We start from the raw sequence: 14,413 nt of genomic DNA, 5'->3' as shown, positions 1-14,413 counted from the left end.
CAACAGTTTTTATTGAAAAATATGTAGAACATACCATATAATGCAATGGAACATATCAATGAAAAAAAATGAAAATTTGCGGATGTGGAGTATACAGATGAAACAATACAGACGATCACGTGAGTATACAAAGTCAAAAGAACACAGCATTTTACATGTCAGTGTAAATATCAACCAGAAGGAAACAGCATGGTTATAATTTACCAGCTGTCTATCATAAGGGGCAGGTATAAGCATTGAAAGAATAGGTCTGACATTTAAGGTTCGGGTGTGAGAGCCCAGAATGTGTGTGTGTGTGTGGGGGGGGGGCAGGTTAAGGATAAGTGTGGAAGGGCGAGTGGAAGGGGAGGGAGTAGAGGTATTGGGTGTCAGGAAGCCTAGGGAGGGTGTTGTGGAGTATGGAGGTTGTATATGTGGGTCAACACCGGGTGAGGGAGGAAGCAAGGAGAAGTGGTTTGGAGGGGGGGGGGAGGAGGGAACGGGTCTTCAATTTGCCCGTTACCCCACCACAGCTCTCGAAGGCCATTCATGTGACAGAATCTTTATATTCATCCGTCGTGATAAAGTGTAACCAGCAAGCCCATGATTTAGAGAACTTAGAGGGTGTGTCATGTGCCTGGTGGATTAGTTCCTCCATTTCCGCGTTTTTTTGTACGCGTTTGAACCAGTCAGATTTAGATGGTGGGACTGGGGAGCGCCATTTTGCTGGGATGCACATCTTTGCTGCGTTAACCTGCTAGACTCCTTTTAATGATACTAGATACCTGTTATGGTCATATACATTTTATGATTTACAATAAAGGTTACGCTTTAGTTAAGTGGCCTTTTGGTGCGTAGGGAAGCACACCCTATGTTCTAGTCTAATTTTGCCACAGTTAGGTTTTATCAACATCACAGGCTTTTGTATATTTGTATTTTAAAGATACTAGTTGCATGGCTATTATATTGATCCTATGGATTCAATACTTCGCCTTTAATACTTTCTGACTTGACCTGGAACCAGAACTAGGAATGCCAGGGAAAAAAAAAACAGAAGTCTTTATCTTCTTACTTCTTCCAAGTTGTCAAAGTAAAGTATAAGGGTCAGCATAGCAGCCAGGTAACTAGCCACTGTGAAGTCAGCAATGGTAACCTTGAGAAAGGTTTTCTTTAAGAGGCTATGAGGCGGAGCCAGCCACCAGTCCAGGCTTCTGGGCAGATACTGACCATATAGTCTGATCTTTTCAGAGCCTGGACTGGTTCTGTGACATCAGCCGAAAGCGGGCTTCAGCCTGCTGTCAGCTGAAAACAGATCTCAGGAGATGAACTGCACTCCTGTAAACTATAGGAGAAGTGTGACCAAAAAAGCTTTGACCTTACTTCTTCTTTAAATATCAAATCATGTGCAAATGAAAGGAGTATACAGGATTTTACTTTTCATGTGACTGGATAACTGGAGTGAATATTCAAAAAATATAAAAAAAAAAAAAAAATTTATATTAAAAAAAACAAAAAATGAATTTGTAATACTGAGTGATCTTTTTTTTAACCTAAATATCAACACAGATATACAAATACAATGATATACAATGTACCCTGTAATGGAGTAAAGCTACATATAATGACTAGAAGGCAATGTCATTTTGGTGTTTTACTGTGTTTTATGAACTGTTTTTAAATTCTAACATTGATAACACACAATAAAAGTGGTGCTCTGGAGTTACTACTTACGTAATTTCCTTTGACAGATGTGCTAATAATCTTGATTCTCTTAGCATACCAACAGTGGACCTCCAGTGGTGGTTCTCTAAAACAGATGTGTTCTGAATAAGGAAAACAAGAGATTCAATTTACAATGAGAGCAACAGCAATCACCATTCTAAACAAATCTGTTTTTATAGTACATCTTTAACTTTGTGAAACTTCTCATTTAGTGTTTCAAATACGTGTTGCCCTGCCTATGTGCTTTCATCCTTGTACAATATATTTTTACATTACCTGCAAAATAATCGGCCCAACTCTCTTGTGCCATCATGAGTAGTGAAAAAAGTCTAACCATATGCCTAACTTCAATCTGGAAGAAAGTCCTATTCTAAAGCAGACACAGTAAATCCATATTAAAAGCTACTAAACATAAAGTGTTATGTATTTATTAAAACCGCACCCCTCAGATTTTTGTACATATTTTATTGTATCTTTTCATGTGACAACACTGAAGAAATTACACTTTGCTACAATGTAAAGTAGTGAGTGTACAACTTGTATAACAGTGTAAATTTGCTGTCCCCTCAAAATAACTCAACACGCAGCCATTAATGTCTAAACCGCTGGCAACAAAAGTGAGTACACCCCTAAGTGAAAATGTCCAAATTGGTACCAATTAGCCATTTCCCCCACCCGGTGTCATGTGACTTGTTAGTGTTACAAGGTCTTAGGTGTGAATATGGAGCAGGTGTGTTAAATTTGGAGAGCTCTCACTCTCATACTGGTCACTGAAAGTTCGACATTACACCTCATGGCAAAGAACTCTGAGGATCTGAAAAAAAGAATTGTTGCTCTACATAAAGATGGCCTAAGCTATAAGAAGATTACCAAAACCCTGAAACTGAGCTGCAGCACGGTGGTCCACACCATACATCGGTTTAACAGGACAGGTTCCACTCAGAACAGGCCTCGCCATGGTCGACCAAAGAAGTTGAGTGCACGTGCTCAGCGTCATATCCACAGGTTGTCTTTGGGAAATAGACATATGAGTTCTGCCAGCATTGCTCGAGAGGTTGAAGGGGTGGAGGGTCAGCTTGTCAGTGCTCAGAACATACACTGCATCAAATTGGTCTGCATGGCTGTCGTCCCAGAAGGAAGCCTCTTCTAAAGATGATGCACAAAAAAGCCCACAAACAGTTTGCTGAAGATAAGCAGACTAAGGACATGGATTACTTGAACCATGTCCTGTGGTCTGATGAGGCCAAGATAAACTTATTTGGTTCAGATGGTGTCAAGCGTGTATGACGGCAACCAGGTGAGGAGCATAGTGTTGGGAGTGTCACGGTCTGGGGCTGCATGAGTGCTGCCAGCACTGGGGAGCTACAGTTCATTGAGAGAACCATAAATACTAACATGTACTGTGACATATTAAAGCAGATCATGATCCCCTCCCTTTGTAGACTGGGCCGCAGAGCAATATTTCAACATGATAACAACCTTAAACACACCTTCAAGATGACCACTGCCTTGCTAAATAAGCTGAAGGTAAAAGTGATGGACTGGCCAAGCATGTCTTCAGACCTAAACCTATTGAGCATCTGTGGGGTAGAAGATGGAGGAGCGCAAGGTCTCTAACATCCACCAGCTCTGTAACAGATACCAATGAGCAAAAAAATCATTCTGGTTGGCTGCACGCCCAATAAAATCACCTTTATTTCAGCAAGTCCATAAATACATATCCAAAAACACAAATAGAGGGGAAAAGCATCATCAGCTAACATGTTTCACTCTTCCTAATGCCTTGTACACACAATCAGATTTTCCGTTGGGATAAACTCTGATGGATTTTTCCGACAGAATTACGTTCAAGCTGTCTTGCATACACACTGTCACACCAAATTTCGACCGTCAAGAATGCGGTGACGTACAACACTACGACGAGCCGAGGAAAATGAAGTTCATTGCTTCCGAGCATGCGTCGACTTGATTCTGAGCATGCATGTTTTTTTCTCCGTTGGAGTTCCCTACCGACGAACGGAATTTCAGCGGAAAAAAAGAGAACATGTTTTCTTTCTAAATTCCGACGGAGTAAAGTCCAATGGGGCACACACACGGTCGGAATATCCGATGAAAAAATTCGGAAATTCTGATCGTGCGTTTAATCATAGCTTAATCATAATTTTTACTGGACCTACGTCCAACCAGAATTTTTTTTTGCTCACTTTAAGCAGCTATTCCCAGCTATCCATTAAGCTGAATTGGACTTAAAGTGTATCTAAACCCAGAGACAAAACTATCATACATTCCAGCTCAGCAGTGCTTAAATGTGATAGCTGCATTCATTTTCTCTTTTTTTTTTTTCATGCCTTTATATACTTTTATTTTCACCTGGTTATGCTTAGTATAATAGACACCCTGTCCCTTCTTGTCTACACTCAGTTCTGCAAGGCACCTATGGAGGCAGCCATGGTTGTCACACATGCTTGTCCTGGTTGATCTCCCTTACATTACATTACAAAATAGAAGTAACATTGTTTATGCTGTCTGTGGAAGGAGGGTATCTTGGCAGCCCTGGCCCTGTTTCCCAAATCTCAAAGCTCTCATCCTAGTGTATCCCGAAACAATCTCAATAAACATACTGCACTTTGAGTCCTGTGTGCTTAATCTTCGTGTGATCTCTCTGTGTGATCCTAGTTAGTCACACTGTCTTTTTAGCTCACAGAAAGTGACAAGAACAATGCATTTCTGGCAAGATCAACAGGCATTTTCTCCACTTCTATAAAAAAATAAAATATAAATCGGAAAAAGAAGGTCTGGTAAGCTGCAATATATTCCATTTTTGTTTTTAGGTTAATATATACCGTACTTTAATATATATCTGTATTGAGAGCAATCTGGGGGCTTCCATTGCTGAAATTACTCTGCAAATGCTAGGTATTTAATTGGTTTTAATACACTTTGGGATCTATGTTAACAAGTTTGCTGAACGAATGTCATACACATCTGCTCCGCTCCAACTAAACTTGTCGTATTCTGTTACAGAACTTTTCCAAATGGCTACATTTTAACTTCAACATAACACAGCATATGAAAAGCAACCTAGTGCTAGACATTTATAAAGTGAAGTGGGGGTTTAAAGGGAAGCATTTTCAACACAGAAAAAAAAACTTGTTTTTCTCACCTGGTACAGACTGGCAAGATGATGTTTCGTTTTTATCAAAAATGGCTGATTTACGCCTGGATGATCCACATCATGTGCTGCTGCTGCCAGCAGACCAAGCATTATATCCAGAGGAGTGAGATAGCTAGCAAGCTGTGAGAAGCAAGAAGATATTTATTTTTTTACAGAGAGCAGAAAAAACTGAATATATGTTCAATTTCAATCGATCAGGTAAGTGTAGCTTAAACCATGTTTTTTATTTTGGATGGAGAGTGAAAGGTTTAGAGTTCTAGTAAAGTTTTTATTGCTGCTTTCTCCCTGCTGGGTAGATTTCCCTTTTTATTTGTCCTGATGGTCAATCCAAAAATATTGTCACCAGAACAGGCGAGGGGAAATCTTCCAATGGAGACTCTTGTTATGCCGCGTACACACGATCGGAAATTCCGACAAGAAAAACATGTTTTTTTTTTTACGGAATGTTGGCTCAAACTTGTGTTGCATACACACGGTCACACAAATCTTGTCGGAAATTCCAACCGTCAAGAAAGCGGTGACATACAAGACTTATGAAGAGCCGAGATCAATGAAGTTCAAAAGGCAGTTCGGCTCTTCTGCTTGACTCTGAGCATGCATGTTTTTTTTGCGCGTCGCAATTGCATACATAAGAGTGGATTTTTCGATAGGAACTTTTTCCATCTGAAAAATAGAGAACCTGCTCTCAATCTTTTGTTGGCGGAAATTCAGTCAGCAAAAGTCAGATGGAGCATACTTACGGTCAGAATTTCCGACTAAAAGCTCACATCAGACTTTTCTCAGAATTTCCGATCATGTGTACGTGGCATTACAGTTGCAGCTGTTTAAGAGGGGATTTCACCTGCACTTTGGCCATTTTTTATCCCACATTCTGTTGTGTCTCCAGGATAGAAAATGAAGGGAGAGCCACCCAGAAAAAAAAAAGGATCTAACGATGGATAATGGATATTGCTAGTGCTGGGAACCTGAGGCACAAGCACTGCATCTCTTGCTGGGTGCCCCTGATCCCTACACTGAGAACACCCGCCACTGCAGCACCCGGCATGTGTTCTTGCTGGGCTGCTGAGAGTAGTACACAGCCAGTGGAAGCTTATCTAGGATGTTCCTTGACTCTGACTAGTCACCTGAAACAAGATGAGGGGGAGCCTGGGAATTCTCTCACTCACCGAACTGCATCTAAGGACTTTTATGTTCAGGGAGAAAAGGGGGGGGGGGATTTGTGCTGAGGACTATTATGCTTGCAAGGGTAGATTTGTACTAGAGGTGAGATACATGCTGGGGGACAGTAAAAATGTGTGCTGGGATGGAGATTTTGGTCTTGGAGGTAGGGCATAGATTTGTGTTGGGAATTAGAATTTGGGCTAGGAAGGTCAACAATTTGTGTTAGGAAGGAGTATAGGGGCTTGGTTGAGGAGGATTTGAGTTAGGAGGGGGGATTTAGGCTTGGGGTCAAAGATTTGTGTTGGAAGGGGGCATTTAGGCCTGATCCCTGAACTCTGTGTTATATACAATTCTGACACTTGCGCACTGTGCGTTAAACACTTCTGACCCCTGTGCAGTCTGTATGTTATGTGTCCCTAACCCCTAAACTGTGTGTGTTACTTACTCCTGACCCCTTCACTCCAAGCATTAGATACCCTGAACCCTGAATTTTGTGCATTACAAACTTTTGACTCCTACACTCTGTGTTTTACATACCTCTGATGCCTGCATTCTGTGCATTTGACACCCCTGAATCCTACAATCTGTAAATTACACACCCCTGACCCCTGCCATCTGTGCATTACACACCCCTGAAATCTGTGCATTACAGACTCCTGATCCCTGCAACCTGTGCATTACAGACTCCTGACCAAAGCGTTCAGGAGTTGCTGGTTACCAAACAGTCCATGTCTACTTTAATAAAGTTCTCGGGATCAGACAAAATGTTTGCTCTCTGTCTATTTTCAGTGTTTAAAAAAGCTTATGTAGTGGAAGAGTTTTTTTTTTTTAAATGATTGTGCTGAGTTTTTTTTTTTTTAACCGAAAGGTAAAAGCACGTGGCATATGTGTGTCGTGCATACAGGCAGTTTTATTTATTCATGCCCCTTTAAACTCCTCCCACTGTTAGTGCCGTTTGGCCACACTCACTGTTCACAGCAGCGCTACATCAATACTTTACATAAGGTGGGCGAAGATGCCCAAGGTCTTTTACAATCCAAGTAAAACCCCTGGTTCTACCCAAAAGTTTGACATACTTTAAAAGAGACATGGTTTACTTCATTGTAGGTTAGCACCCCCTAAAATAAGCAAGGGTCACTGGAAGCCTCCTAATGCACTTAACAGTTAGATTCCTAGATGCACATCCCTACTAACATTGTCATTATATGACATAGACTGGAAGATTTTGCCAGGGACAATTTATTTAAAGGGTATGTAAAGGAATTTTTTTTTTTTTTAAATAACAAACATGTTATACTTACCTCCACTGTGCAGCTCGTTTTGCACAGAGTGGCCCCGAACCTGGTCTTCTGGGGTCCCTCCGTGGCACAGCATCATTGGATGTGATTGACAGCAGCACCAGCCAATGGCTGCGTTGCTTATAATCAACCAATGAATGAGCTGAGAAGCCTGGCCGAGAAGCAAGTGCGTTCATGGCGCGGGACTTTCGAGGGGGTCAGGTAAGTAAACGGGGGGGGGGGGGGGCTGGGGGGCCGCTAATCGGCAGATGTTTTTTCACCTTAATGCATAGAATGCATTAAGGTGAAAAAACGTTTACCTTTACAACCCCTTTAATCTCTTTTGTAAAAATAAAAATTATGTTTAACATATTAAAGTTACTACCGTATTTATCGGTGTAAAACACGCACAGTCGTATAACACGCACCCTAACTTTAAGAGGGAAGTTTAAGGAAAGAAAACTTTCCACAGCCCTCTACATATAACACGCAGACACAGTCTGGCCCCTTTCACATGAGGCGGATCAGTAATGATCCGCCCCGGTGAACCTCCGCTTGCTCAGCGGGGATCGCTCTGTTGATCCTCGCTGAGCCGGCGAGGATCAGGGGACCGCCATGTCTTTTCTCCGCTCTCCCCTATGGGGGGGATCGGATGAACACGGACCGTCTGTCCGTGTTCACCCGATCCGCCAGACGAATGGAAAAGTCGGTTTTTCCTCCGTCACACTTTGGCGGTTCGGAGCGGGTCGGATGTCAGCGGGCATGTCACCGCTGACATCCGCGGCTCCATAAGGGAGCACGGAGCACCCGTTCAGGTCCGCCTAAAAAACTGGCAGGCGGACCTGAACAGGCCGCTCGTGTGAAAGAACCCTAAACCTTCTATTTTCAGGGTTAAAAAGTGAGTGTTTTACACCAATAAATACAGTAATTTATTTGCTTTTGCAGGAGTTTTAGAAGGAACAGCCCACTCATAAGCATAGCTCGCTGGATACCATGAGATCTCCTAGTGCAAATGTTTCCTTTTTTGTACTCTTCCTGGGAAAAAATGTCCTATTCACAATGACCTATTCACAGTATGGTGCTTTAAAACTGCAGGTAAATCCAACAAATGGTTTTGAAGCAGTTCCCAGCATGGTGAAAGGCACAATTCAGAGGACATGTTTCACTGTACTGAATAGAAACTGCATGCAAACTTTAACACAATGATTTTTTTTTCCTTCAACACAGTGCTGTTTCATTGTGAGCAAGCTGGATTTCTAGCAATATATTCTTTATCGAAAAATGGTTTACATGCATTCAAAAGGTGGAAACCACACTAATGGGCTAAAGAAAACATCACAAAGGCAAAACAAGAGAAATGTCCTGGTAATTAGGTAAAAAAAATATCAAATTAAATACTTATAGTAGGTTGCAAATAAGCTGTTATGTAATGAAAATTGATATCGCCTAGGAACAAAAGTTGACCATACCTTTGGCTCTTTCAAATAGCAGTGCATAGCTTGTGTGACATCTGCAGCATGGACAGCATTGTGATATGGGTTTTGGTTGTGGTAGTCTTCTTGAACCATGACTATAAATGATAACAGTCACAACTTGGTGAACTATTTATAAGCATGCAAAGTATTGAATTACAATAATCTCAAGAAATGGAAACATTTTAAACAAGAAATGCTGTGGTTCTTAGTAAAAGTGCTGGGCTTCAATTCTAACAACCATGTTTAATTGGAAACATAGGGTTTTTGTATTCACAATGAATAGCTTTTCTTGGGGTCTATTGAGGAACACAGTAATTCTTAGAAATCTTTTTGGTTATACAGCCACCCACAGGAGAAACGTACACTGGAAACAAAAACACAGTTGGCCAGCACAGGAAAACACAGCTTGCAACCATAATTCCTAAGCTTTGTTGCAAAGTAGTAGAGAAAAATTGAACATACTGTAAACATATCTGGAAGCACATGTGTCTCTCAATCTCCACATAATTTGGACATCAAACTTTGATTTAGTTTTAGTCATAGTCTTTTGACTAAAAGGTCATCTGAATTGTTTTAGCTTTAGTCGTATTTTACTTGACTAAAATCTCCAGTACATTTCAGTCGCCTAAAATCTAACAGGTTTAGTTCAACTATAATTCATTATCTAATTATTTTTCTAGAATTTCCAAACTCATTATATACTCCTGGAGTAAAAATCCAATAACATGTTATTATTTATGGTATTAACCACTAGCCGACCAACCGCCGCAGTTATACGGCGGCAGGTCGGCTCGGCTGCGTGAAATCACGTAGCTATACGTCATTTCGCATTCCAGCCCTGGTGCCGACGCGCGTGCCCGGCGGGCGCGATCACCGCCAGGCACCCGCGATGGCTCGTTACAGAGCGAGAACCGGGAGCTGTGTGTGTAAACACACAGCTTCCGGTCCTGTCAGGGGGAGAAATGACTGATCGCATGTTCATACAATGTATGAACAGCGATCTGTCATTTCCCCTAGTCAGTCCCACCCCCCTTCAGTTAGAACACACCTAGGGAACATAATTAACCCCTTCCTCGCACCCTAGTGTTAACCGCGTCCCTGCCAGTGGCATTTTTACAGTAATCAATGCATTTTTATAGCACTGATCGCTATAAAAATGCCAATAGTCCCAAAAATGTGTCAAAAGTGTCCGAAGTGTCCGCCATAAGGTCGCAGTACCAATAAAAATCGCTGATCGCCGCCATTACTAGTAAAAAAAAAAATATTAATAAAAATGCTATAAAACTATCCCCTATTTTGTAAACGCTATAATTTTTGTGCAAACCAATCAATAAACGCTTATTGCACAGTGAGGCGGAGCGAACTTTTAATTAAAAAAAAATAAGTAAACAAAAATAAATAAAAAATAAGCAATGTCCTATTACTGCAGAGGAAAGGAGGAGGGGTGGAGAGGCAGGATTGTCCTCGGGAAGTTGAAGGTCCGCTTTAAGGTTTGAACATGCACTATAGACATGGATTTTACCACTGAAAGCAGCTTGCTATAGGGCTTTTGGCAAGGGGGAGGGGCCCAGAGTGAAGATGAGGTTCAGGTACAGTGCCTTGAAAAAGTATTCAATTTTCCACATTTTGTCATTACAACCAAAAACGTAAATGTATTTTATTGGGATTTTATGTCATAGACCAACACAAAGTAGCATATAATTGTGACGTGGAAGGAAAATGATAAATGGTTTTCAGAATTTTGTACAAATAAATATGTGAAAAGTGTGGCGTGCATTTGTGTTCAGCCCCCTTTACACTGATACCCCTACCTAAAATCTAGTGGAACTGATTGCCTTCAAAAGTCACCTAATTAGTAAATAGAGTCCATCTGTGTGTACAGTAATTTAATCTCAGTATAAATTCAGCTGTTCTGTGAAACCCTTATAGGATTGTTAGTGAACACACAGCATTATGAAGGCCAAGGAACACACCAGACAGGTCAAGGAAAAAGTTGTGGAGAAGTTTAAAGCAGAGTTAGGTTATAAAAAAATAACCCAAGCTTTGAACATCTCACGGAGCACTGTTCAATTCATCATCCGAAAATGGAAAGAGTATAGCACAACTGCAAGCCTACCAAGACATGACTGTCCACCTAAACTCACAGGCCGGGCAAGGAGAGCATTAATCAGAGAAGCAGCCAAGAGGCCCATGGTAACTCTGGAGGAGCTGCAAAGATCCACAGCTCTGGTGGGAGAATCTATCCGCAGGACATCTATTAGTTGTGCACTCCACAAATCTGGCCTTTATGGAAGAGTGGCAAGAAGAAAGCCATTGTTGAAAGAAAGCCATAAGAAGTCAGTCCTGTTTGCAGTTTGCGAGCAGCCATGTGGGGGACACAGCAAACATGTGGAAGAAGGTGCTCTGGTCAGATGAGACTAAAATTGAACATTTGGCCCAAAAGCAAAACGCTGTATGTGGTGGAAAACTAACACTGCACATCACCCCGAACACAACATCCCCACCGTGAAACATGGTGGTGGCAGCATCATGTTGAGGGGATTCTTTTCTTCAGCAGATACGGGGAAGCTGGATGGAGCCAAATACAGGGCAATCTTAGAAGAAAACATGTTAGAGTCTGCAAAAGACTTGAGACTGGTATGGAGGTTCACAACAACCCTAAACATACAGTCAGAGATACAATGGAATGGTTTAGATCAAAGCATATTCATGTGTTAGAATGGCCCAGTCAAAGTCCAGACCTAAATCTAATTGAGAATCTGTGGCAAGACCTGAAAATTGCTGTTCACAGACGCTCTTCATCCAATCTGACAGAGTTTGAGCTTTTTTGCAAAGCTGAATGGGCAACAATTTCACTCTCTAGATGTGCAAAGCTGGTAGAGACATAACCAAAAAGACTTGCATCTGTAGTTGCAGCCAAAGCATTGAATCAGGGAGGCTGAATACAAATGCACGCCACACTTTTCAGATATGTATTTGTAAAACATTTTGAAAATCATTCATCATTTTCCTTCCACTTCACAATTATGTGCCACTTTGTGTTGGTCTATCACATAAAATACATTTATGTTTTTGGTTGTAACATGACAAATGTGGAAAATGTCAAGGGTTATGAATACTTTTTCAAGGCACTGTAAGTACAAGAAGTTTATTTTATTTTTTATTATTGTTTTCCTTTACAAACGCTGGAACGTATCCAGCATAAATCTATCAGCAGCTGTTAATAGTAGAACACAATCCATATGGACACAGAGCAGCAGTGCTGAAAATACAAGTCCACTCTCCTAACACCAGCAAAAACTGGGGCATTATGGTTGTGAGCAGGATTTTTTTTCTGTTGCCAGTGTCCATTTCTCCTAATCATTTTAAAAATTCCTCAAATATATGAGAGAGAAACTTTGATTCTGTGCTACCCTGAACTGCTAAGATTCACCAAGGCAGAAAGTACTGCAGACCCCCTTCTATCACATATAAAAAGTCTAATTTATCAAAATGTCAGTATGTTTCTGACTGTCACCAATTAGATTATAGCCTTCTTTGGATGCTTGCATATGACTAATGATGTGGCAAGCAGAGAGAAAGGATAACACAGGATTTTAGAAGCAGACCAAATTTGATAAAATAGGGCTATGCTTGGCTGTTATGGATTTTAGAGAACTCATATATAGATAAACTGAATAAGAATTCTGACTTTAGCACAGTTGCAGTGTTTGCTAGATATCACTGTCAGACCATTGGTTAGTCTCTATTTGTGCTAGATGTTGCTGTTTAAACACTCCCTTCTGGCATTTCCATATCTGGTCTTTTGGCCATAACAGACATCACTTTATCGTATGCAAAACAAAGTGGTCATTAATAATTATGTTGCTGAATATATTTACACTAAGTGATGGCAACATTTTGAGTATAGCCTCAGTTAAAACTTGTCAATCTTAAAGTAAACAAGTACCATCATCCATGATAAGTGATAGAAAGATGGGCCGGATGAGCATAGGGTGAGGGCTGCTAGTGTCGTCTCACACATAAATGGTCACCAAGCATAGGGATGTTGATTTGAACTTTTCTAGGTACTGATAATATAAAAAATATTTATTACACATTTATGTGTAATAAATATTTTTAATATTATTTACTCGTTGTGTTATCAGTACCTAGAAAAGTCCAAATCAACATCCCTATGCTTGGTGACCATTTATGGGTGAGACGGCACTAGCAGCCCTCGCCCTATGCTCATCCGGCCCAACTTTCTACACTAAGTGATGGGTGACCACTTTTCCAACATAATGTAAATTAGGATATGTGTCCATCATGATGGCGGGGGTGTCATTCAGCTAATTTGAATATATTCTTTACAGCTTAATACATCTCCTGCTCAGCAGCTCAGTTATCAGACTTAATATTGTTAATTTCTTTATATTAGTGGGATTAAATTCAACAGACATAGCAAGAGTAGCTACACAGTAGCAGAGAGCAACATGTGGCTGTATTTTCAGAAGACCTTAAAAAAGTGCATGGAACATAAAAAGGGACTGGTATTTCTTTCTAGCTTCCAATGTCTACGTTCAGGAAGCGTTCTTCTATAACATCACCTTCAAAACCCAGCTGAACTAATAAGAAGGGCATACTTTGTTTTATACAGGTACCTAGTAAACAGCATTTAAATAATTAGACGTAGGCTTACCAAGAAATCTGTGCAACTTCACCATGTCAAGCTGGAAATGATGGATAAGCCCGTGAACGTTAAATAAATGACACAGCAATGTGACTAAGCTGTTACCTGAAGAACAAAAAACATCCAAATGTTGTAACTCAAGGGAAGCAATGTAATTCAATACAAACAATTTCAGTTTTGAATTATACAGATATGATAAATATTTATACTGATTAGAAATAACTTTATGACCACCCAACAAATATTGAGTAGACCTCCTTTTTAACACCAAAGCAGCCCTGACCCCTCAAGGTATGGACACTACTAAACCTCTGAAGGTATGCAGTGGTATCTGGAGCCAAGCCATCAGCAGCAGATATTTGAGTTTCTGTAAATTGAGAGGTGGGGCCCCCATGGATCGGAATTGTTTTTCCAGCACATCCCACAAATGTTTGATGGATTGAGATCTGGAGAATGTGGAATCCAAGTCAACACCTCAAACTCACTGTGTTCCTCAACATGTTCCTCCACAGTGTGGCATGACATACACTGCTGAAAGAGACCAAGGAATACTGTTTTCATGAGGGGTAAACTTGGTCAGCAACAATGTTTAGGTAGGTGGTATGAGGGGAACATGTCAAGTAACATCCACATGAATGTCAGGACTTAAGGTTTCCAAGCAGAGCATTGCCCAAAGTATCACACTGCCTCTGCTGGCTGATCTTCTTTCCATACTGCATCCTGGTGCCATCTCTTCCCCAGGTAAGTGATGCGCAAGAAAATGTGATTCAGCAGAATCTATTCTATTGCTCCATGGTCCAGTTCTGATGCTCACGTGTCTCATACACAACAAACTGTAATGCCGCATACACATGATCATTTTTCGGGTTGTAAAAAACGTCGTTTTTCAGGCTCTAGAAAAAACAAAGTTTTTTTCAACTTGATCATTAAAACGGTCTTGCCTACACACGAT

General features: G+C 40.8%; 1 protein-coding gene across 3 annotated transcripts in view; it reads right to left on the bottom strand.

The window, feature by feature from the left end:
- Nucleotides 1-14,413, bottom strand: part of PDE7B (phosphodiesterase 7B) — a 387,906-nt gene that overhangs the window by 23,789 nt on the left and 349,704 nt on the right. For all 3 annotated transcript variants that reach the window (XM_040350483.1, XM_040350484.1, XM_040350482.1), the window contains 4 exons: nt 13,471-13,566; nt 8,784-8,884; nt 4,865-4,996; nt 1,711-1,802 (listed from right to left, as the gene is read on the bottom strand). In XM_040350483.1, coding sequence (XP_040206417.1) covers nt 1,711-1,802; nt 4,865-4,996; nt 8,784-8,884; nt 13,471-13,566 — 421 coding nt within the window. The remainder of the gene's footprint in view (nt 1-1,710; nt 1,803-4,864; nt 4,997-8,783; nt 8,885-13,470; nt 13,567-14,413) is intronic.

This window comes from Rana temporaria, chromosome 4 (genome assembly GCF_905171775.1).
Source record: "Rana temporaria chromosome 4, aRanTem1.1, whole genome shotgun sequence".
Lineage (NCBI taxonomy): Eukaryota > Metazoa > Chordata > Amphibia > Anura > Ranidae > Rana > Rana temporaria.
Note: the sequence above shows the minus strand (reverse complement) of the source record. Positions and strands in the feature narration are given on the sequence as shown.